We start from the raw sequence: 25,402 nt of genomic DNA, 5'->3' as shown, positions 1-25,402 counted from the left end.
TACATTAACAAATGTTTAAACTGTTAAATCATTTTTTAATTCCTAGGAGAAATTCTACTTAATTACATGTTTAAAAAACACTCATGGATTTCACTTGCTAATATTTTATTTAGGATTTGTATATATATGTTCAAAAGTGACACTGACTCACAATTTTCATTTTTTTGGTGCTAGTTTTGGTACCCAGGTTATATTAACTAAACTCATAGATGAGTTGGGGCATGCATTGTGATATTCAATTGTCATCATCAGGCTGATAAATATAGTTGGTATTAATAGCTAGTCCAACAGTTTAGACTCTTGGACAACTCAGTAAGGTTTCTGACATCCAAGGAAATGCTAATAAGAAGTGGACAAAAATGTCCATGGGTGGCCAAAACTGGCAAAAAGAGCCTAATGTATTCTTTCTTTTTCTTTCTTTCTTCTTTCTTTTTCTTTTCTTTTCTTTTCTTTTCTTTTTTTTTTAAAAGGATTTTATTTATTTATTCATGAGAGACATAGATAGGCAGAGACACAGGCAGAGGGAGAAGCAGGCTCCATGCAGGGAGCCCGATGTGGGACTTGATCTTGGGACTCTAGGATCATGCCCTGAGCCCAAGGCAGATGCTTAACCACTGAGCCATCCAGGTGTCCCCTTTTCTTTTCTTTTAATTTTTTTTTTTTAATTCTGTCTTTCAAAGTCTGACGGTGACTTTGATCCTTAACCTGGTTTAAAAATTGATGGTTGTCCCTTATTCAACCATTTTCACCTCTAAACAGACTAAAAGTAAGAATACTTTTACTAAGTGTTTTATTTGCAATATACTTCAGTATCTTTTATCTCACTGAATTTACCCAGAGAGATAAAATTTACCCATCCCAATTTACTCTTTAAGAACCATATTATGTCAATCTTACAGACTATCCTCTATTTTATAGTGAAAATTACTTAACTAAGCTAATCAGTTAGTAGGCGAAAGGAGTTAAAAAATCAAATCTTTTTCTTTGCTTCAATTACATCAAGAAAGTATTTCTTGTAGGAGAGACTGGAGCTCCCATAATGACAATGATTAGCATCTTAGTTGTCACTGACAGTATGAAGCATGAAATAATGAATTTTCAAAGGGGGATTGGAGGAGCCTCCATTTCTGTTGATGGTATAGAAAGGCTCAATTTACTATGAATGTTCCTGTAAGAATTTTAATATATCTCTAACTTTAGAGGTTACTAATCTATTTTCGAATAAAATATTACTGTATTTCTGCTGGTAACCAGACATTTTTCTTTTTAAATTTGTGTTTATATTATTTCTTAAAATTCAAGTATAATTAACATATGGTGCTATATTATTTTCAGATATACAATATAATGGCTCAACGATATTATACATTTCTCGGTGTTCATCAAGGTAAGTATAGTCTTGATCCCCTTTGTCCATTTCACCAGCCCCCATGCTCCCACCCACAACCCCTCTGGCAACCACCAGTTTGTTCTCTCTCTCTCTCTCTCTCTTTTAAAGTGGGCTCCATGCTTAGCATGCTTAGCATGGAGCCCAACATGGGGTTTGAACTCATGACCCTGAGATCAAGACCTGAGCTGAGATTAAGAGTTGGATGTGTAGCTGACTGAACCACCCAGGTGCCCCTGTTCTCTGTATAAGAGTCTGTTTGACTCTTTTTTCCTTTGTTCATTTGTCTCTTCCTTATTTCTTACATGAGTGAAATCATATGGTATTTGTCTTTTCTCTGATTTCTTTCACTTAGCATTATACCCTTTAGGTTCACCCAAGTTGTTGCAAATAGCAAGATTTAATTCTTTTTTTTGTGGCTGAGTAATATTTCCTAGTGTGTATGTGTGTGTATACATATATACACATACACACCACATCATCTTTATCCATTCATCTATCAATGGACATGTGGGTTGCTTCCATATCTTGGCTATTATAAATAATGCTGCAATGCAGGTAAGGGTGCCTATCTTTTTGAATTAGTGTTTTCATTCTCTTTGGTTAAATATATAGTAATAGAATTATTGGACCATATGGTAATTCTATTTTTAATTTTTTGAGGAACCTCCATACTATTTTCCAAAGTGGCTGTACCAACTGACCAGGCATTTTTCAAAGTACTGGATAGGGTTGGACAAAGTTGAAATAGAGAAAGCTTTCAAATATGATTGTTAATAATTTGGAAACATCTTACCATAATGTAGAGCTGTTTGACCTTCATCATCCTGTAAAAGAAATTAATAACACATTTTAGAAGTCTATGTTATTGCAAAAGTATGAAAGTACACAAGCTATAGCAAATATATCTAATATACCAAAGTTCTGTAATTTATCAGATACAGTTCTTTGAGCCTTCCTGTAACTTTTGACCAAGTTCTCTAGAATGCTGAATGGCAACTTCTGCATTGCAGCTGCTACATCAGAATCACAGGACAATCAGGTTACAGATATTAAATCAAAGAGAACCTCTTAAAATGTGGCAATCTGATTACCATTAATGGCAAAAAAACCCTGACACCATATATCCTTTACCCTGGTTAGTATTATAATGTTTTTTCCTAAGTTTATTGCCAAATCTATGTAAAAAGTCTGTGATTTCTCATAAAAGTTAGTAGCTTTTGGGGCACCTGGGTGGCTTATTCAGTTAAGTGTCTGCCTTCGACTCAGGTCATGATCCCAGGGTCCTGTCGGGCTCTCTGCTCCTTCTGCCCTCCCCCTGCTTATGCTCCCTTCTCTCTCTTTCTTACATGCTCTCTCTAAAAGATAAATAAAATCTTTTTAAAAAGTTAGTAGCTTTTAAATCCCTTTCAAATAGTAACAAATTCCAGGCTTATAATATTATCAAATATTACCTGATTAAATATCATAAAGAAATGTGATTTCAAAGCATATAAAGTCCTAGAAGTTGTTAAGAAAGTCAAAAGTTCCCATAGATTACTCTGATAGTTCTGTTATTTTTTTCTTTTTAAATCAAGATATTCTAACTACATATACTAATTATAACACATATGAGTACTTTTAGCAATGCTGCCTCTTAAGTTGAGAGCGTGTGATCATGCTATGAGCAAAAAATTCATCAAGATTAAAGTACGAGGCAGAATTTAGTAGTTTTTTTGATATTCACTTAGTAATATACACAGCCACTATTGTGTCCCTGGTAATTAAGAATAAATAATTATTATGAATAACTGGGAGAGGGTGATTATGCCTAATCAACTATTGCGCATACTATAGCTACTTTTCTCACTTCTTAGAAGTTAAATGTGGGGGCTAATTTCCAGAACTTTTTGGCTATGGTTCTCTTTATTGAATCCCCTAGGAAGAAAAGCAAAAGCTGCCATAGGAAACTTCTTTTCTGGTTCAGAGAAGTAGTAAGAAAAAGTCATTCCTTAAAGGTTTTTTAACATAGAGAAGGTTTATAGAGCTGACATCTGGTGGGGGGTTGGGGAGACAACCTTGAGGCAATATAACAGCTTAATTAAACTGTTTTCCTACTAGACAATGGGAATTCTTGCTGGATTTGGGGGTAAGGCATAAGAAAGTGAGTGGAGATCTGAAAGAAGTAATTAATTTTGAGGGACCTTGAGAGTAGGGCCAACTTGGCTAAAGTGTAACAGGGTTAAGTCTGGGCTGCCCACTGAACATCATTAGGATAATAAACTTAAGGGAAGTAGAAGATGGAAAGCAGCACAAAGAAGTCAGGAAGACAAAAGAATATTTTTACTCCTTTAAAAAAATTTTAATAGAAGTATAGTTGACATACAATAATATATTAATTTCAGGTGTTCTACTTAGTGATTCAAGGATTATATACATTACAAAATGCCTATGTCTTTCTTGTCTTTTTCAACATGGCCCCCACCTTGCTCCCTGCTCCCCTTTGCCTTGCCCTGCTCTTGAGGTTAAGGACAGGCAGAGGTTCCAAGTTGATGTTTACGGTGGGCAGCATGACAATGAAAAGCTGCACTTCAGAGTATTCTGACCTGCCTGGCTATAACCAAAGCAATTTAGAAAGAACAGAACTGCCCATATGGCTTTAGACTCATGTCTAATTTGCCCATTTCCAATGTTTTTTTTTTTAATTTTTATTTACTTATGATAGTCACAGAGAGAGAGAGAGAGAGAGAGAGGCAGAGACACAGGCAGAGGGAGAAGCAGGCTCCATGCACCGGGACCCGATGTGGGATTTGATCCCGGGTCTCCAGGATCGCGCCCTGGGCCAAAGGCAGGCGCCAAACCGCTGCGCCACCCAGGGATCCCTGCCCATTTCCAATGTTAATCAGAAAAAGTGTATATAGTGTGTGTGTGTGTATGTGTTTATACCTTCACATGCAAACATGTGAGCAGTTTATACAGTTGTGCTTATGGCTTAAATGTCCAGCAACAGAAAACAATTTCAGAAAGGGCTTAATCTATTGCAATTTTGGATTCATGCATCCATCACACAAAGTTATATTTTCCACAATTATCTACCTTTAGAAAGTGTAGCTCTCTTGCTATTTGTGTAAGTTTCTTGTTTAATTGCTCTATTTATATATATTCAAAGTTCCGTTTCTTTTCATTTCCATCTTTCTTTCCTTCTTCCCTCCTTCCTTCCTCCCCCCCCCCTTTTTTAAAGATTTTTATTTGTTTATTCATGAGAGACACAGAGAGAGAGAATGGTAGAGACACAGGCAGACAGAGAAGCAGGCTCCATGCAGGGAGCCCGACGTGGGACTCGATCCTGGGTCTCCAGGATCATGCCCTGGGCTGAAGGCAGGCGCTAAACTGCTGAGCCACCAGGCTGCCCTCCTTTTTTTAAAAAAAGTAGGCTCCACACCCAGTGCGGAGCCCAACGTAGGGCTTGAACTCACAACCCTGAGATCAAGACCTGAGCTGAGATCAAGAGTCAGATGTTTAATGGACTGAGCCACCCAGGCACCCCTCTTTTAATGTCTAATTGTTTATCTTCACTAGGTAGGTGGAAACAATTTCTTTTAATCATTTTTACCACTGAATACTAAATCTGTATCTCCAGCCCAATTTTTATTAATTAATTAAAAATATTTACTGAGCTCTATTGTGTCCCAGTCACTGTTCTATGGAATGAAAACACAGAGGTGAGCAAGAGAGAAAAGATCCCTCATGTTATAAGTCTTACATTCTACTAGTAGGGGAAGTAATAAGCAAATAAATATATTTAATAACAGGCAGTGATAAGTGCTCTGAAAAAACCAACAAAGCAGAATAAGGGTGTGGAGTGATGTGGGTACTGTTTTAGATAGAGAGGACAAAGAAGGACTCTATTAGAAGGTACGTATACACAGAGAACTGGGGAATATTCTAGGGTAGCCATGTTTAGTAAACCATACCACCCTCCATCTTTCTGGTCTAAAAAGCCAAGTCAAGCCGATCAGAATTTTCGCTTAGGATTTTAAAATATGGAACTAGGCGATTGCAGTATGTGTACAAAGGTTCTTTCTTTCCTGATGAAAAGAAAATGTAGTGAAATAAGAAAGACAACAACAACAACAACAAAAAAGACAGACAACAACAGACAAATAGTGTATTATTTCACTTACATTAAGTACTTAGAATACTCAATTCATGGAGACAGAAAAATAGAATAGTGGTTACCAGGGGCTTGGGGAAGGAAGGAATGGGAAGCTTTATTTAGTGGGGAGAGAGTTTCAGTTTGGGATGGTGAACAAGTTCTGGAGGTGGACAGTAGTGATGGCTGCATAACGTGCATGTGTTTAAGCCACTGAACCGTACACTTGATAAAACGATTACTTTTGTATTTTACCACAATTAAGAAAAACAGAGAATTAAAAAAAAAAAAAAAAAAAAAAAGCAAAAGCAAAAGGTGTCAGCCCAATCTGCAAATGGCAACATTCTCTACTTGGAGAAAACTTCCACAGTAGAAAAGAATGAAGTATTCACAAAGAAAAGCCATGGTCAAAGATGGTGAGACAATGAGGCTCAGATTCTTGTCATTCCAAGTACAGCCTTGCCCTTCTTGGTTAAGTGAGCCAACAACAAAATACTCCCTAGACAAATGTTTATCTTTTTATCACTTGTAAGTAAGATTTCTAACACAGAATGCAACCCAATTTATGACCCGAGTCTTTCTCCCAATTCCTTCTCCCATTTTGGTGACTGCCCGCTCCCAATAAGAATACCTCTCTGGACTCCCACAACTATAAATGCTCTTCCCTCTGCTTGGAAACTATCCTCCAATCTTTTACAGATACCGTCTTGCTTTTCTCTCATGTTTTAAAATGTGACTTAAATATATTTGAGCATTTTAAATAGACTTCTTTTATAGTCCCTATATTTCTTTTATTTGAGATCAAGGTGAGGAGATGGGTGATGGCTACATGTGATGTTTGTTGTGCTGCCTGAGATTTGCTTATTATTGATTGACTTCTGTGTGCTTTATAATTTTGGACTGTAAGTTCATTTTATTTTGTTTATTTTTATTTTTTAAAGATTTTATTTATTTATTCATGAAAGACACACACACACACACACATACACACACAGAGGCAGAGACAGGCAGAGGGAGAAGCAGGCTCCATGCAGGGAGCCCAATGTGGGACCCAATCCCAGGACTCTGGGATCACGTCCTGAGACAAAGGCAGAAGCTCAACCACTGAGCCACCCATGCAACCCTGTAAGTTCATTTTAAGTGTGGTTTTTAAGTGTGAAAAATTCTGTGCTGTGTTCACTGGATTGAGGATCTGTCCCTCCAGAATGACTTTGCTTTTGTTTCTGCTAAGTACCACAGAAATACTAAAACCCTTGTTTGTTGATTCCTTAGTGTGGGGAATCTGAACACTTAAGCAGAGTAAATTTTAAAAGGGCAAACCTCTCCCAGCTCCCCTGGGCCTGAGGCACCAGCCAAGACAAATTCTCCATAATAACTTTGCATCAGTGGGCAGATTATTTTAGTCTATCTTCCTGACAGTAGTTGGTGTTCTTTGAGCTCTCTTATCTCATAAGTATTGAGATTGGCAAATTCTTTCAGGATAGCCCACTGTTGGCTTAAACTTACTACTTTCTTTTTAAAGCTCTGGGTTTTTTAAAGCTTAGTTTTAAGGCTTACAATTTTGTTTCTTACCTGTGTTTGTTTGGACCCTTGGAGACCCTTGCTTTTTTCATAAGATCTGCTATGCGTTTAAAGGGATGCTTGTTATATTTTATTCTGCATTCTTGGGTGTTTTTTGAGAATTTTTACATCATCTAGTCTGGAATCTTGTAGGAAAAGGAAATCCCTCACCGTTAAAGGTCTGAATTAAATTAGAGTATTAATATCACTGTGGTCACAAAAATAACCAACCAGTAATACTCAGGAGAATTTTCTTCTCACAGAGAACATCTAGGAAGCATGTTATTTCTGTGCCTGCAAATTTACATCTTTTTTTTTTAATCAGTTGTATTCTCTATGCTATACTTCTCATCTCCCTGACTTATTATTTTCTAACTGAAAGTTTGTACCCTTCAATCTTCTTTATTTCACCTGTTCCCCACCCATCTCCCTTCTGGCAACCATCAGTTCTCTGTTTTAGGAGTCTGTTTTTTTGTTTGTTTGCTTGCTTGCTCATTTATTTTGGCTTTTAGATTTCACATATAAGTGAAATCATATTGTATTTTGTCTTTCTCTGACTTATTTCACTTAGCATAATACCCTCTAGGTCCATTCATGTTGTCACAAATGGCAAGATCTCATTCTTTTTATAGCTGAGTAATATTCCCTAGTATGTATATATGTATGTATCATATCTTCTTTATTCATTCATCTGTCAGTAGATACATGAGTTGCTTCCTTATCTTGGTTTATATAAATAATGTTGCAATAAACATAGGGGTGCATATATCTTTTCAAATTAGTATTTTCATTTTCTTTGGGTCAATATCTAATAGCGGTGTTTCTACCGATCATATGGTATTTCTACTTCTAATTTTTTGAGGAACCTCCATTCTGTTTTCCACAGTGGCCATACCAATTTACATTCCCACCATAGTGCATGAGGGTTCCTTTTTTCTCCACTCTTTGTCAACACTTGTTATTTCTTGTCTTTTTGATTCTAGCCATTCTGACAGGTGTAAGCTGATATCTTATTGTGGGGTTTTAAAAAAATGTATTCTTATTTATAGTTTTAGAGAGAGCACAAGTGGGGGAGGGAGAGAAGCTTCAGCAGACTCTGCGCGGAGTGTGGAGACCGGAACTGCCCTGAGACTTATTTTAAAACCAGAAGTGTGGGGCAGCCCCGGTGGCTCAGTGGTTTAGCACTGCCTTCAGCGCAGGGCCTGAGCCTGGAGACCCAGGATCGAGTCCCATGTTAGGCTCCCTGCATGGAGCCTGCTTCTCCCTCTGCCTGTGTCTCTGCCGCTCTCTCTCTCTCTCTCTCTCTCTCATGAATGAATGAATGAATAAATAAATAAATTTTAAGAAACCCAGAAGTGTGTACCTCTTAATCCCCTTTACCTATTTTCACTCATTCTCCCACCTCTCTCCCCTCTGCCAACCATTAGCTTGTTCTCTGTATCTATGTATCTGTGTCTGTTTTGTTTCTTCACTTGTTTTTTTTAGATTTGACATATGAGAGAAATTATATGGTATTTATCTTCCTCTGTCTGTCTTATTTCATTTACTGTAAAGTCCTCTATGTCTACCCATGTTGTTGTATTTAGCAGGACTTCCTCCTTTCTCATGGCTAAGTATCATTATATACTTACTGCACATATATACCACATCTTCTTTATCCATTCATTCATGTATCAATGGACACTTAGGTTGTTTCCCTATAATGGCTATTGTAAATAATGATGCAGTAAACATAGGGGTGCATGTATCTTCTCAAATTATTGAAAAAACATCATTTATTATACATGCTATAATACAAATGATGCCGTCATAGGGCATCAAGGAATAGAGAGCTATTTGGCCTTCCATTAAATGATCCCAGGCTACCTTTGTTTTTCATTGATTTTGATTTTAGTCTTTTTTTTTTTTTAACACTTTCCCTCATCACAGGATTATCAAATATCCTTTATTACTGACCATGTGCCTAAACTAACATTTGCTACTTCTGCCAAGGACTGGTAATCAGATAAGTAGGTTCTTCAAGTTGTGTCTAAAATGAGGAAAGTGTCTGAGTGATGGGGCTGGTGATGGTTTTACAACACAATCTGTAGTAAGCTTTGTCATAGATCTGTATGTTCCATTTTATCTTAAGTTTGGGGCTAAATGCCCTTGGTCAGTAATTTTCATTGTAGGTGTACTTTTTATACTCTGGAAGCTTTTGTTTGCAGGCAATCTGCAGTGGCAAGTAACTAAAGCAAACAGAAAAGCTCTGACTGAGAAGAGGACCAACCTGGAGCCCCTGAACACATGGCACTCTTGCCTCTCTGCCAGTTGCCAGTACTGGCACCAAAAGGGGTTCCCACAGTGGGGAGCTTGAAAATCACTTTCTAAAGACTTGAGGATGATGGGTTAACAAGCCTCTGGGTAAGTCAGATGTCCCTGTTTCACTTGCTGTCTTTCTATCTCAGGACATTCGTCTGATCCTCCACAGAATTGTGGAACGTGACAAGAAAACAAGTGAAAGAACAATCGGAAGCAGTGTGTACCGATTACTCATCCCTTTTAAGGCAAATGCCCAGATTTACATTTACACAAATGTTCTCAAGAACAGGTTTGTTTTTGGAGCTGAAGCTGAAAGGACTACATGGACTTCATTCAACATGCTGCAAAAACTGCTAGAAAGAGGGACTAGAATAAAAGAGACACAGTGTGAGTGAGCGGCTGAAATTAAGGAATGGATAATGTCTTTGCTGTGCCTACAGGGTAGTCCTCTTAGGTCCACCTAAGATTCAGACTCCTAAAGCTACCATTGAACACACTTGGCATGAGTTTATTCAAAAGGATGTCAGACAGAAACCATTTAGAACTTGCCATCAGGGCAGTGTCAGCCTGGAATCCTTGCAGTAGACAGCTTGCCTAGCCATCCAGGAGCTAGCTTTTCTCTAGGAGATACACCTCAGGTGAGAGAAGAAGAAATCCATATAAGCGGGTGTGGGACCTATCTTTAATTTGGAAGCCCTGCTGTTTTATAGGAGCCATTGTATCTTGTAACAATAGCTTCTAGGGCCCTACAATGGATATGCCAATTATAAAAAACTCAGGACAGCCCAAAGTGCAGTGCCCCATCAAATATTTAGCATTCCTTTGCAGTTCCAGGTAGTCCAGGTGCAATTTACCAATCAAGGGGGTCATTCATTTTTTTAATTTAAATTCAATTAGTCAACATATAGCACATTAGTTTCAGATGTAGAGTTCAATAATTTGTCAGTTGAGTATAACACCCAGTGCTCATCCCATCATGTGCCCTCCTTAATGCCCAACCCAGTTACCCCATCCCTCCACTGGGTGTGGAGCTCGACACAAGGTTAAATCTCAAGACCCTGAGATCATGACCTGAGTCAAAATCAAGAATTAGACGCTTAACTGACTGAGCCATATAGGTGCCCCAGAAATAACTTAATTTTTAAAATGAAAATATATTTTCCCAAAGAGAAGAAAACATAGTGAGAAGGGTGACATTGTTTTACATTCCTGCAAATCCCTTTAATGCCTGGCTAAATAGAACATAACTGGATATTCATATCTCATTCAGCATTCATTCCGTTGTGATACCATGTCATATGGTCTCTAAAAAATGCCAATGTGTGTTCAAGAGTGAATGAGTGTAAAAGGGCAAACAGTGTCTTAATGTTGTTATGAAAATAGTTTTGAAAAGATCAGGACTCCCAGGGGTTCCCATTCCATACTTTGAGAACCACTGGGCCTAGGAAACCCTGCATAATTAAGACCCACCTAACTTCCTAATCTGATCTCATAAATGCTGTTTTTCCTGCTCTCCACATGGCTAGATCCCTCTTCATCCTTCAAGTCCCAGCTTCTCTTTCATCTACGGAGAGAAAGTCTTCCTTCACTACTTGCTCCAAAAAGGTTACCTCCTGTTATCCCTCAGTCCAATTCCCTGGTTGCTTCTTTCTTAGCACTTATTACACTTTATAGTTTAAAAATGTATTTATCTGTTATCTTCATTTGATTATATAAGGATAGGACCTTTGTGTGACATTTTGACTATTATATCCCTTGTATCTAGCACAGTATCTGGCACACAGTAAGCACTCAAACATTTCACTGAGTGAATGAATGACTGAATCATAGATTTGTACAAATACTTATCTGACAAGGATGTTACTGCTTACATTCATTCATTAACAGATACTTACTGAGTACCTATTATGTGCCAGGCACTGTTCTAAGTGCAGTAAGTAAAAACAGACAAAAATCTCCATCCTAGTTTTGGAGGAGGGGGATACAGAAAATAAACCAAGGTAGTAAAATACGCAGTATGTTAGATGATAATACATGATATAGAGAAAAATAAAAGCAGAAAAGGATAGAAACGCTGGAGGCAGGGTAGAATGGGTTCAGCTTAAAATAAGGTAGCCAATACAGGCCATGCTGAAAAAATGATTGTGGAGTGGGTGGTGAAAAACCTGAAAATGGTGAGGGTATAAGCTGTATGAATATCTGGGGGATAAAGCAATAGAGGGAGCAAGATGAGCAAGTACAAAGGCCCTGAAATGTTACATGCTGGCATGTCTCAGGAACTAAAAAAGGGCCAGTGTGAGATAGCAGCAGATGAGCAAGTTAGATCAGTAACAGGAAATGAGGTGTGAGAGATAACAGAGGGCCAGATGGCATGGACCCTGTAGGCCATTATAAGGATTCTGACTTTTATTTTTAATTCAATGAGAAGTCACTGGAGGGTTTTCAGTAGAGGAGTAACTTGACTTCATTTATGGGCTAAGAGGATCACCCTGGCTGCTAGGTAGAGAAAAGACTGAAGGGAGACAGGAAGTTTATTTTAACCATCTGGGTAAGAAATGTTGGGTACTTGGGCCAAAGTACTCACAGAAGGCAAGGTGAAAAGTGGTCAGCTTCTAGTCATATTATGAAGGTGTAAGGGATAGGATTTGCTGACAGACTGGGTATGCAAGAAGAGAGAGAGAAGTTAAGGATTCCACCAAGAGGGCAGCCCCAGTGGCGCAGCGGTTTGGCGCCGCCTGCGGCCCGGGGTGTGATCCTGGAGACCCGGGATCGAGTCCCACATCGGGCTTCCTGCATGGAGCCTGCTTCTCCCTCTGCCTGTGTCTCTGCCTCTCTCTCGCTCTCTCTGAATGAATAAATAAATCTTTAAAAAAAAAAAAAAAAAAAAAGGATTCCACCAAGATTTTGGCCTAAGCAATAATTGCCATTAAGATGGGAAAGACTGGGGCAGCCCCAGTGGCTTAGCAGCCCAGGGCATGATCCTGGAGACTGGGAATCCAGTCCCACATTGGGCCCCTGCATGAAGTCTGCTTCTCCCTCTGCCTGTGTCTCTGCCTCTCTCTTTTTCTCTCTCTCTGTGTGTCTCATGAATAAATAAAATCTTTTTTTTTAAAAAAAAGATGGTAAAGACTTGGGATAAAAAAGGTTTCATGGTAAGATCATGAGTCTGGTTTTGCACAGATTAAGTGTGGGATATCTATCAGACATCCTAAGAGAGTGTCATGCGGGCAGTTAGATATATGGGTCTGATGTTCAGGAGAGAGGTATGGGCTGGAGATATAAATCTGGGACTTGTGAGCATATACTTAAAGCCCAGAGACTGGATGAGATCACCAAAGATTTGGGTACAGAGAAAAGAAGAGATCCAAAGATTGAGCTCTAGGGCAACCTAGAAGATAGGAGAAGGGGCAACCAAAGGAACTGAGAAGTCCAGTAAGGTAGTAAGAAAATCAGATAAGTGTAATGTCCTGAAACATAAGAGAATATAAGGTATTTTGAGAAGAAATAATCAATTATGCCAAATGCTGCTGATAGATCAGGTATGGTAAGAACTGAAAAATGATCATTGGATTTATCAAAGTGGAAGTTAGTGGTTTTCCTGATAAGAACTGGAAGAATGTGTAGGTGAACACCTATTTCAAGTGGGCCCAAGAGATAATGGGAAAGGAGGAGTTAGAGCATAAACAACTCTTTCATGGAATTTTGCCATAAAGAATGAAATTAGGTGGTAGTTGGACAGTTAAATGGGGCAGAGATAGTAGCATATCTGTATACTCATGGCATTTATACAGAAGAGAGGGAAAACTAATCATGCAAAAAAGATCCTTAAGTAGAATGGGATCGTACATAAGAGAGGGGCTGGCTTTTGGAGCACGGAGAGTTCATAACATTTATATCAGCTACTCAAAGGAGGGGAAGGAGGTCTATATAAGCACAGATGCAGGGAGGTGGGTAGATATGACAGTGAGAACTTGTGCACGTTTTTAAAAAATGACTCGTTTCCTCAGTTAAATGGGAAGAAAGGTCATCAGCAGAAAATGAGGATGAGGAAGGAGGTGTTTGGATTTTAAGGAGAGAACAGTAAATGAAAGAGTTATCTAGCAGAGTGGAATAGATAATGAAGTAAGGTAATGTGGTGTGAATACTGGGCAGCCCTGAGGGCTGACACTCAAATAGGCAGGACTTGGGATTAATGGTCATAACTCTGAAGTGAGCACAGGTGTGGACTTTTCTCCTGGCATAGGTACAGACAAAGAAGGGTAGGAGAGTTAAACACCTATTTTCTGAAAGCCTACATACTAGGGCCACAATGATAAATACATTATAGTCTTTGTGCTCATGGAGTTTATAGTCTGGCTCATATACTGAAAAAGAGAACAACATAAGCATCTTACCAGTGGTGTGGCTACAGGATGATACACTTGCTTGACAGAATCCTAGAGAGCCATCAGAAATTATAGTAAAGAGTATCTAATGGATAAGAGAAGATATTAATGATAAATAAAGGAGGTTATAAAACTATGGACAGGATGATCCCACTTTTGTTTTTAAAATGTGTCATCTACCTATAGAAAAAAAGATAAGGAAAGCATCAAAAGTGATAAGGGGTCATCTCAAGGCTGAAATTAAAGATGACTAAAATCCTTTTCTTTATACTTACTTGCACCTTTACAAAATGTCTGAAATCTATTGTTATTAAATTTTAAACAAGAAAATGTTACTATTTGTTTGCATTTTCTCTGAATACCTGGATACCATCTATATGTTTACAGACATTTTTCAGTGATAATTTTTACTTAGCTTTTTCCAATAAAAACTGATCAATTAAAATCACAGCTACTTGTAAATGGCCCTTCACAATTACAAGCGTGACACGGTTACTTCCCATCTATTTCTTGTTTGCTATGTTTTCAGATTACCAGGTCTAATTTGGGGCTTTCGAGTTCACATGCTGTAGGCTGAAGTGTTCCAGCATTTAATGTAAAATGTTGAGATTTCTGATCTTTTGACTTACAGCATTTCCACCCAGAAATCAATTAGAGCAGGGATACAAACATAAGAACCATGACTCCAATCACAGAACTGATTGGCAAGTTAGGAAGAGAAAGATAGGAGGACAACCAGCTTGTCTTCTAATTCTATTATCTTTCCTATCTTCCAAGAGTACTAGAGAAAAGAGTAGGCTTTAAGAAGACATCAAGAATTTTCCTCAACTCTGAGTTATTTGTATGTCTAAGTACCTTGATATGTCTAAAGAAGTTTCTCGGTAAACAAAGACGATTATTTTAAATTGGTTGCTAATCAAATCACAGTCTTTAGAGACCCAAATGCAAATTCTTTTATTCATTTTTTGTATGCCTAGTACATCATAAGCACTTAAAAATGTACAATCAATGAACTCGATGGTAAAAATGAGTAATATAAAGCCTATTGAGTTTTTAATCATAGTTCATAATTATTTTAAATCAACTCCTGTATTATAATACTTTTACTATTATGATTATGATGCTTTAATAAAACACTACTATTTTATATTTACAAAATCTTTACCTCTGCTATTCCTCTTTGTGTGTTTCAGTGGAATTTGTATTTAAGCAAGAATATGATTCCAAACATTTTTTTCTTGGTAACTTCAACACAGGATATAGGAAACCAAAGCTTAGTCTTTATAAACATTCTGTTTTAAAATATATTACAAAGAATAAATGGAATTGAATGTCAAGAATGAGTAAGTGAAAGCTTTTACTCATCTGGTTTACAACTTATATCAGCTAATTTTTTAAAATTTAAGTTGATTAAATTTTTCGGTTGTTTCATTTCAAATGACCACACCAGAAAAGGTTGTTTGTCATGGTTATTTATGCCTTTCCTTTCTGTTTTAGCTTAAAAAGAAATGTTCAAATTTAATAAATATAGAGTTATAAACAGGAGCAAAAACAATTCAGATAAATTAAAATTGGTTATACATTTGAAATCTTTGTAAGGGATCATACATTAGGGTAAAATAAAAATACTCAGTTGAATTAAAATAAACAAAATCACATAGTAAAGTTAGAGTGTAGAAAAATTCAGCCATGCTTAAAATTCAGGCTATAAAAGCATGGAAATATGCAACCTCTTCACTATACCTCCATTTCCTTTCCAAGTCAATAATAAAAATTTATAAGGAATACAAATGAATGACAAAATAATACAAGAAATCTAAAGACCCAGACTCTTAAACAAGAAAAGGGAAAATGTGCCCATGATCCCACTGATGCTCTATCATTACTTTTACAGTGGGAGAGAATCATAAAAGCTCCCCTCTATCTGGTCTGTTTCTCTGTTCTGACTCTGGCAGGGACTTGAAACTCTTACCCACTACTCTGAGACTAGACTTAAAGGCAATCACTCTTTTTTGGAACTTTTGCTACAACTCTGAGACTTCCCAATCCTTAACTAAAACTTTGTCCCTCTCCTCCCTTCTCTACCTTGTCTTATTTGTGAATATGTGTTCCCCTGCTCTTTTGAAGGACCATGGCATACTTTAACTTGCGAGGCCCCTATTACCATCGTATCTAACACAAAACTTTGCATAAAATTAAAACTAAATAAGACTAAAGAAAAATAAATGACTTGCAAGAAAACCAAATATAGTCATACCTCACTAATCCAAGGACTTGCTTTTTAGCATTCTCAAGGACCTCACTGCACGGAAGGAAAATGCTGATAAGGACCACATTAAACATGTTGCGACCAGCTAGCTCACTGGATAGGATTTTTCTATCTAGTTTGCAAAAGCAATGAATGGCCAATTTGCCTATAAACTATCAGATGCAATACAAAACTGAAGAGACCTGGAAAGTGAAAAGTGAAGGAAAACAAGGAGTAGAGAAGAGAAATGGTAAGAGGGCCAGCCAAAACTGATAGCAATTAGAAGAAAGAATGGGAGCAGCAACAGTGGCAGCCAGCAGAAATGGGAAGCTGTGACAGAGGTGGCAAGTTGCAGACATTTTAGACCACAGAGAATAGCCAACCATAAAGTGGGCTGGGCTGCGTGCCAACCAGTAGATTTTAGCAATCTCAAGAGAGAAAGAGAAGCTTTTTAGCCCTATGCTTCACACTACCTATAAATACCCATGGTATAGCACAACAATTTAAGAAGGAAGCAATGAAGTATACAATGTGTTCGAAAAAAATTTTTAGAGAAAACCAGCCAAAAAATAAAAAGCAGAATATAACTGTTCAGCTATTTGAAACCAATTCTAATCCAAAATGTTTAACTGCCAAAGGGTTAGTTGCAAATTTTTTTGAGTATGGAAAGTAAAAGGAACAAACTCTGGCTACATACTTACTGTATGCTGTAAGTTTTGCAAACATTTCTTCTAATCCCTCACAACCACCATAAACATTATTATTCCCATTTCCAAACTCAGTAAATAAGACTCAGAGAGTTTATATGTACCTTACCCAAGGTTCCCAGGCTTTTCTGACCTCAAAATCCATGTTTTCTCAAATATATTGAAAAGGAGAAAGGGGAATCAACAAAAATAGACACAAGGAAGGAGAACAGTGGTTACATTTTTACACAAGGAAGGAGAAGAGTGCAGGTTAAAGACACTAAGTAAGGAAGGTTATAGCCTCACATACAGCACGCTTGTGCAATTTCAATTAACCATACTGTATATAGCACATTGAGAGTGAATAATCTTACTCCTCACTCAGGACTATGCACTAATCTTTACTTCTCCTCAATTCATTCCTGTACTTTTCAAGTATGCATATTTTGAGAAGCTGTAGCTTATTAAAAAAAAATAACTTTCTAAGCTCATCAGCATACATAAGGTGCGTATCAGAGCAAAGCTGCTTTTCCTGAAGGGTGTTTTGCTTACCGCATTACTATTTCTATAATACTATACGTACCTTAGAATAGAGGTATTCTAAACCTCTTTTATGGTAAATAATCAGACCTACAACAGAGAAATCCAAGAAATGATTATTTCTGTTCATACTCACTTGTTACTTTCACAATAAAATTTTTCATAGTCTGGTACATCCACAAAACAGATCCCCACCCACAGAAGGTGCTATGAAATAGGTAGGCACTTCACTTGTTGGTAAGAGCATAAATAAGCTAACACTCAGAAAATGTCACTGCCTCTGGTTTAACATTTCTAGAATCTATCTTTAAAAAATACTTCAAATATTTTAAAAGCTTTGTGGAAAAAATAATTCTAGTATTACCTAGAATAGCATGAAACTGGGAACAATTTAATAATTTAATGCCTAACAATATAGAAAAAGTTAATAATACATTTGTTGAGATTATTATGCAATTTTAAATGATGGTCATGACGTATTTACAACTTAGAAAATCATCACAGTATTATTAGTGTAAAATGGAAGAATCAAAAATGTTTTTAAAGATCTCAACTATGTGAAACAAGAATATGGTATATTGAAGACGTTTTTTAAAATCTATATTGTATATAGTACATATATGTCTATGCAGGGTTTTTTTTTTTTTTGCTTTTTTAATGCAGGTTTTTTTCATTTTACTTTTCTATATATCTGTGAGCAGGTACTACCATTATAAAGTAAAAATAAAACACGTTGAATTTTTCAAAGTTACGTTATTTTACAATATAGCAAAGTCTGGCCTGTAGCAGCTCCCTGAAAATTAGCAGTATTTGCTGGAAATTTAGAATTCTGAAGCTAGTTTTAGAAATCCACTTAAAGTTAAGATATGGTAAGCAAATTGTGTGAGAAACAGGTTTTGAATGTTGACAGGCTAGGTCAGTTGAATGTAACAAGGTGGAATTTAACAGAGATAAATATAAGATTCTGTACTAAGGACCAAGTAGTCATGAACTACAGTTTGGAGCAAATATCTTAGGAGAAGCATAAATTGAAGACATGGGTCTTTAGCAGGAATAAGCTCAGTCAGTTTGATGTAGCTACTCAAAAACAAATTCAATTTTATAATGTATTAATAGTTGGGACAATGTTAAAATGAGGGAAGTGATAGCAGGAGGAATTTCAGGATGACCTCGATGACCCTTGTAGAATCCCTTCCCCTTGAGCATGACCAGGATCTGTGAATATGAGGGGATACTACTTCCATAATGGAGGGCAGAGACAGCCTAGAAAGAGCTGGCCTTAAAGCCAACAGTCATGGTGACCAGGCTGGAAACTGCCTGTGGAGAGGAATGGCCTCCAGCCGAGGGAGGGCCTCAGTCCCATGACCACAAGTAAGGGAATTTTGCCCATCATCTAAATGAACCTGAGGACAATACCAAGCTCCAGATGAAAACACAGCGTGGCTGGCACTATGAATGCAGCCTGGAGAGATTCTGAGCAGAAGACCCAAATAAGCCATGCCCCAGCTCCTGACCCATGGAGCCTGTGAGATAATAAACATGTATTGATTTTGTGGTAATACATTGTGGAAAAAAAAAACAAAAAAACAAAGAAAAAGAAAATACAGTGCTATTCTGTTTGGGTTGGATGATTCCTTGGTGTTAGTAGTATTGAATCTGTGTGAAAATTGTTGTGAAAAGCATATATAAAGAGCTTTAAAAAGGTTTCAGTTGGATGGTATAATAATTTTCAATTATGTTATGTTAGGCATGAAAGAGAGTATCTAAAAGCAGAGGAATTAGGTTTGCTTTTACAAGGTTACATGGGTACACTGCAGAACTTGGAAGAATATGAGAAAATTTCAGGGAGTCAAATACAGAATTTTCTAATAGAAAGATGTTTCCAAACATAAAACAACTGCTTTAATAGTCCTTGAATTCCTCATCCCAAGGAGTTTCATGCCTACAAAGATGACTGAGTAGGAGGCCTAGAGACTGCCTCTTCCTTTGGCACTTGCGTCTTTAAATACTGACGTGAGGGGCGTCTCAGTGGCTCAGTAGGTTAACTGCCTGCCTTCAGCTCAGGTCATGATTTCAGGGTCTTGGGATCGAGCCCTACACTGGGCTCCCCGCTCAAAGGGGAATTTGTTTCTCCCTCTAACCCTCCCCTTTGCTTGTGATCTCTTTCTCTCTCTCAAATAAATACATAAAATGTTTAAAAATAAATACATCATACATAATACATACATACTTATATGAATAAAAATGTACTTTCTATTAGAGTATGAAAATTTGCTGCCTGGCATATTATAGGCAGCCAGTAAACATTTGTTGAATGAATAAGTACACAAATGAAGAACTAATGAAAGAAAGGGATGGAGATATTAATATGGTAAGGCTTAGTTACCTTTCAATTTTTGTGTATGTGTGTGTGTGGGATAAATTAAAAATAAAATCTTGATGATAGGGCGGGAGCAGCTATCTCTGGAACAATGGTGTCTTTCTCTAGCAAATATGACCATGCAGGGAAACTCAAGGAGCTCTAACCAGTTTGAGTCTTGATACCACTTTCCCACCTTCTTGGTCCATGAGATGAACTGAAATGATTAATTTCAGTGCATCAGGTTGAGGTGGGAGGCATGTTAAGGCATGAAGTGTAGGATCACAATTGAGAATGGCTTATACTTAAGAATGAATGATCTAGAAAAACTTCAGAATTTGAAGTCTTAAAGGAAGCATGATCCAAGATACGTGTGTACAAGTTAACACAGAGCATAAATGAATTTTGCTGGGGATGAGAGGTTTCACAAAATGAGATCAAGACTGGTAGATTTCAGTATGAACACTGAAGTGCCTGAATAAAACCACATGGCATAAAATGAAGAGAGAAACTGTGACATATTCTTAACCCTTCCATTAACTAAAAACTTCAGTCCAAATGCTACTAATTTCTAAACAGTATAGATATTTTTGATACACAAATATTGCTTATTTCTTGTCAGCTCTGTAGTCCATAGCCTTCTAAACATTTACTTTCTACATTTATCCCACTGCTTTTACTAAAAATTTATGAGACTTATTGGACAATATATAAACAGATAAAATGGAAATAAGCTTTCTTTTTGCTTTTTCAATTTTTCTTTTCCTTTTTCTAATTCTCAGGTTAATAGAACAAAACACATTACAGATCAAAAATATACCTGAAAATTACCTTTATTCACTAAGAAGGCTGTGTTTTAAATATCATTTATAGGTGAGGAGGTAAAATGTTTCCTGAGTTTTTTATTTGCCTTAGGATATTGCTAGAGCAATGTCATCACCACTTAACAAATTATTTCTATACTTTTTAACTAATTTTAGTTAATTCACTTCTTGTGTGAAGTCAGCTTTTAAAAATGGGTTTAATTCTTCAGTTAATCATTAGGCTTTTTTGGGTTCATACCCTCTCATTTATTAGTGGGCCTCTCTTTCATCTCATTTTCCTCTGAGATAAAACGATTTTTTATTCTTTTTAGCTCCTCTTTTTATCCCTCACAAAGTTTTATTAATACTTCAGATTGTTGGGGCACCTGGGGCTCAGCCAGTTAAGTGTCTGACCCTTGGTTTTGGCTCAAGTCATGATCTCAAGGTTGGGAGATTACACCCTGCATTTGGCTCCATGCTCAGTGCAGAGTCTGCTTGAGACTCTCTCCCCCTCTCCCTCCGCTACTCCCTCTCTCTCTCAAATAAATAAATCTTTTAAAAATAATTCAGATTGTCCCCAGCTTTTCCTCTGAATGTCACCATAAAACTGATTTTCACTTTGAAATCTTTAAGCTAAAAAAAAAACAAAAAAAAAAACAAAAAAAAAGAAATCTTTAAGCTATTATAAAATCATATCAAATATTTTTCTACTTGCATTCTCCTCACTCCCAATTCCCTCTCAACAACTGAGTAATTTTTATATGATCAACCAGGCTATAATAACAGTGCAACTAAAGATGTTTCAACCTTCTTCAGTGACACCTAATTTTAATATTTCCTTCCAGCACCCCTTACTCTAATCCATTAAGGGACCCTGGTTCAAGTTTTCCTTTTGATATCTGGAAAATTTATTCATATCTTCTGTCGTTATTACCCAAATATAAATCAATTCATATCTGAATTAATACAATGACGTCTTCACTGGTGGTCCTCCCTGTTGTCTTTCTCCCTAGTAATAGTACACTGTCACTAGATTAATCATTCTAAAAAAACAACTGTCACTCCTTTTATTTTTATTTTTTAAATATTTTATTCATTTATTTGAGAGAGAGTGAGCACAAGCGGGAGGAGTGGCAAGCAGAGGGAGAGGGAGAAGCAGGCTCCCTGTGGAGAAGGGAGTCTGATGTAGGGATCAATCCCAGGACCCTGAGATCATGACCTGAGCCGAAGGTAGATGCTTAACCAACTGAGCCACCGAGGGACCCCAACTGTCACTCCTTTTACACACACACACACAAACACACAAATTCCTTAATCCATGGTCTGACTCCACTTGATCCAATTATTCTTCATTATAAACACAAATCTAGATCTCTGCTGCCTCTCTCTGTCCCCATCTCTGTGGCCAAATTTTACCTAGCATTTACAGTTCATGACAGGCCACAATTCCCTCTTGAAGAAGTCTCTGACTACTGTGGCTCTTACCACTCTCTTCCCCCCTTCCTCTCCCATTACCTCTTCAAAAAGGTAGATACTTTCAGAGTATCTCTTGTTATGGCACTTGATTACATTCTGGCTTACAACTGTTCTTGTTGTTGAATGAGTTTTATTGTCTCATCAGTAAGCAACCTGAGAACTGGGACCATGGCTTATACTTCTTTTGTGTCATCTAGTATTTGGTACCATCCAAGCCATGGAGTATTTAATTAAAAATATCTGAGTTAAACTTAATAATCTTGGCACTGTTTTCTTATGTTTGTATTGTTGCCTTTATTCCTACGGTAGTCTGTGCTAAATTTCTAGTAATTACTCTCTCTTTTTTTAAAAAAATATTTTATTTATTTATTCATGAGAGACACAGAGAGAGGCAGAGACACAGGCAGAGGGAGAAGCAGGCTCCATGCAGGGAGCCCGACGTGGGACTCAATCCCAGGTCTCCAGGATCACAACCTGGGCTGAAGGCAGTGCTAAACTGCTGAGCCACCCGGGCTGCCCTAGTAATTACTCTCTTAAACATGATAAACAATTCTATGGAATTCAATATAGATGACTTGTAGATATCTATTCCCATAAAAAACTGAAAGTAATAAATAGGTGTATTCTCAATATAGAGAACTCTGTATCATTCTACAGCTTGTATTATTTGTCAGGCTTTCCTTTAATCTGAGTGTTCAGTCAGTTATCTGCTAAATATTAAAATTTCCTGATAATGCAATGAGATATCACCTCACACTCATTAAGATGGCTATTGTCAAAAGCAGAAGATAACAAGTGTAGGCAAGGATGTAGAGAAACTGGAAACCCAGTGCACTGCTGGTGGGAATATAAAATGGTGTAGCTGCTGTAGAAAACAGTATGGCAATTCCTCATAAAATTAAACAGTATCACCATTTGACCCAGCTATTCCACTTCAGGGTATCTGCCCGAAAGAAATGAAAGCATGTACACAAATAGGTTATTTGTACACCATTATACACTATTTGTGCAAATAGGTTATTTGTACAATGCTCGTAACAGTATTATTTACAATAGTCTCAAAGCAGAAACAACCTAAATGTGCATCAACAGATGAGTGGATAAACAAAACGTGGTGTGTACATACAATGGAATACTATTCAGCCTTAAAACAAAATCAAATTCTGACACATGCTATATCATGGATAACCTTGAAGACATTATGCTAAATGAAGTGAACCAGTACAGAACGACAAATATGGTATAATTCCACTTACATGAGATATCAATGGTAGTCAAATTCTTAGGAGACAGAAAGTAGAGTGTGGTTTGCCAGGGGCTGGGGGAAGGAGAGTATAGGGAGTTAATGTTTAATGGGTACTGAATTTCAGCTAGAGAAGAGGGAAATGTTCTGGAGATGGATGGTGGTGACAAAGGCACAAAATGTAAATATACTTAATGTTGCTGTTTACTTAAAAAGGCTAAAATGGTTAATTTTATGCTATGTATATTTTATTAAATAAATTTTTTCCAGCAATATATATTTGAAAAACTCACAAAGCCACAAAAATCTGATGATGTGTTAAATTTGTAGGGCGCATTTTACTTTTTATCCCTTTCCCCATTTACTTTATTCTTTTTTACTTTTTATTTTGCAGAGCCATTTTTATGAATTTGAACTATCAAATTTGACTTAGTTCTGTAATGTCTATTCTAACACAATACAAGTGGAATGAAACTTTAATCGCCTCACTGTCTTTTGCTACATAGGGAAATACTTCAAGATCCTTAAGAATAAGCTGCACTTTAAGTAATTGACTTCAGGTTTGTCCTTTTTTTTAACTACAGGCATACCTTGGAGACATTGAGGGTTCAATTCCAGACCACAGCAATAAAGTGAATATTGCAATAAGGCAAGAAAAACAAATTTTTACTTTCTCAGTGCACATAAAAGTTATGTTTACACTGTAGTCTATTAACTGTGCAATTGTATTACGTCTAAAAATGTGCATACCTTAATTTAAAAATACTTAATTGTATTATGTCTAAAAAATGTGCATACCTTAATTAAAAAATAATTGACTGCTAAAAAATGCTAACTATTAGCTGAGCTCTCAGCGAGTTATCTTTTTGCTAGTGGAGGGTCTTCCCTTGATGTTGATGTCTGCTCAATGAGCAGGGTGGTGGATGCTGCAGGTTGTGGCAACTCTGGCAACTGCTTAAAATATAACAATGAAGTCAGCCACATTGATTGACTCTTCTTTTCATGAATGATTTCTCTAGCATGCGATGCTCTTTGATAACATTTTACCCACAGAACTTCAAAATTGGAGTCAAGCCTCTCCAACTCTGCCATTGCTTTATCAACAAAATTTATGTAATATTCTAAATACTTAGTTGTCATTTCAATAATCTTCATAAAGTTGTGAAGGAATCCATCCTACTTCAGAGAAGGAGATTCCATCTCAAGAAACTATGCTCTTTGTTCATCCATTAAAAAAAAATTAGTCAAATTTGATCATGATATTGTGGCAATTGAGTCATATCTTCAGGCTCCACTTTTTTTTTTTGCAATCATTAGCATTTTATTTATTTAAATTTAATTTGCCAACATATAGTATAACACCCAGTGCTCATCCCATCACGTGCCCTCCTTGGTGCCCATCACCCATTTATGCCATCTCCTCCTCTCCTTCTGTTTGTTTCTCAGAGTTAGGAGTCTCTCAGGGTTTGTCTTCCTCTCTAATTTTTCACCAGTTTCCCCCTCTTCCCTTATGGTCCCTTTCACTATTTCTTATATTCCACATACGAGTGAAATCATGTAATTGTCTTTCTCTGATTGACTTATTTCACTCAGCATCATACCCTCCAGTTCCATCCATGTTGATGTAAATGGTAGGTATTCATCCTTTCTGATGGCTGAGTAATATTCCATTATATATATATATTTTAATATATGTGTACGTGTAGTGTGTGTGTATATTATATATATATATATATAATCACATCTTCTTTATCTATTCATCTGTCAATGGATATCGTGGCTCCTTCCACAGTTTGGCTATTGTGGACACTGCTGCTATGAACATTGGGGTGCAGGTGTCCCTTCATTTCACTACATCTGTATCTTTGGGGTAAATGCTCAGTAATGCAATTGCTGGGTCGTGGAGTAGCTCTATTTTTAACTTCTGAAGGAACTTCCACACAGTTCACCAGAGTGGCTATACCAGCTTACATTCCCACCAACAGTGCAAGAGGGTTCCCCTTTCTCCACATCCTCGCCAACATTTGTTGTTTCCTGACTTGTTAATTTTAGCCATTTTCACTGGTATAAAGTGGTATCTTATTGTGGTTTTAATCTGTATTTCCCTGATGACAAGTGATGTGGAGCATTTTTTCATGGGATTGTTGGCCATGTGTAGGTCTTCTATGGAGAAATGTCTGCTCATGTCTTCTGCTCATTTCTTGACTGGATTGTTTGTCTTTTAGGTATGGAGTTTGAGAAGTTCTTTATAGATCTTAGATACTAGCCCTTTATCTGATATG

At 37.0% G+C, this 25,402-nt stretch overlaps 1 protein-coding gene and 1 long non-coding RNA gene across 15 annotated transcripts in view; one reads left to right on the top strand and one right to left on the bottom strand.

Annotated features, from left to right (window-relative positions):
• ACBD6 (acyl-CoA binding domain containing 6) overlaps positions 1-25,402 on the bottom strand; it is a 207,755-nt gene that overhangs the window by 19,995 nt on the left and 162,358 nt on the right. For 10 of the 14 annotated variants that reach the window (XR_013382137.1, XR_013382138.1, XM_077902077.1 and 7 more), the window contains one exon: positions 2,184-2,214. The exons of 1 other annotated variant lie outside the window; for it this stretch is intronic. Coding sequence is in view for 9 of the 13 variants with exons in the window: in XM_077902077.1 (XP_077758203.1) it covers positions 2,184-2,214 (31 nt within the window). In the remaining 4 variants the exon portion in view is untranslated. Of the gene's footprint in view, positions 1-2,183; positions 2,215-13,774; positions 13,851-17,282; positions 17,330-25,402 lie in introns of all 14 variants that reach the window. 3 more of the 14 variants (XR_013382139.1, XR_013382140.1, XM_077902082.1) reach the window with 2 other exon arrangements.
• On the top strand, positions 1,335-24,058 carry LOC144316301 (uncharacterized). Its single transcript, XR_013382146.1, has 4 exons — positions 1,335-1,387; positions 9,287-9,482; positions 16,051-16,263; positions 23,705-24,058. It is a non-coding gene; the product is annotated as an uncharacterized LOC144316301 (long non-coding RNA).

Source organism: Canis aureus, chromosome 6 (assembly GCF_053574225.1).
Source record: "Canis aureus isolate CA01 chromosome 6, VMU_Caureus_v.1.0, whole genome shotgun sequence".
In the NCBI taxonomy this organism is placed as follows: domain Eukaryota; kingdom Metazoa; phylum Chordata; class Mammalia; order Carnivora; family Canidae; genus Canis; species Canis aureus.
Note: the sequence above shows the minus strand (reverse complement) of the source record. Positions and strands in the feature narration are given on the sequence as shown.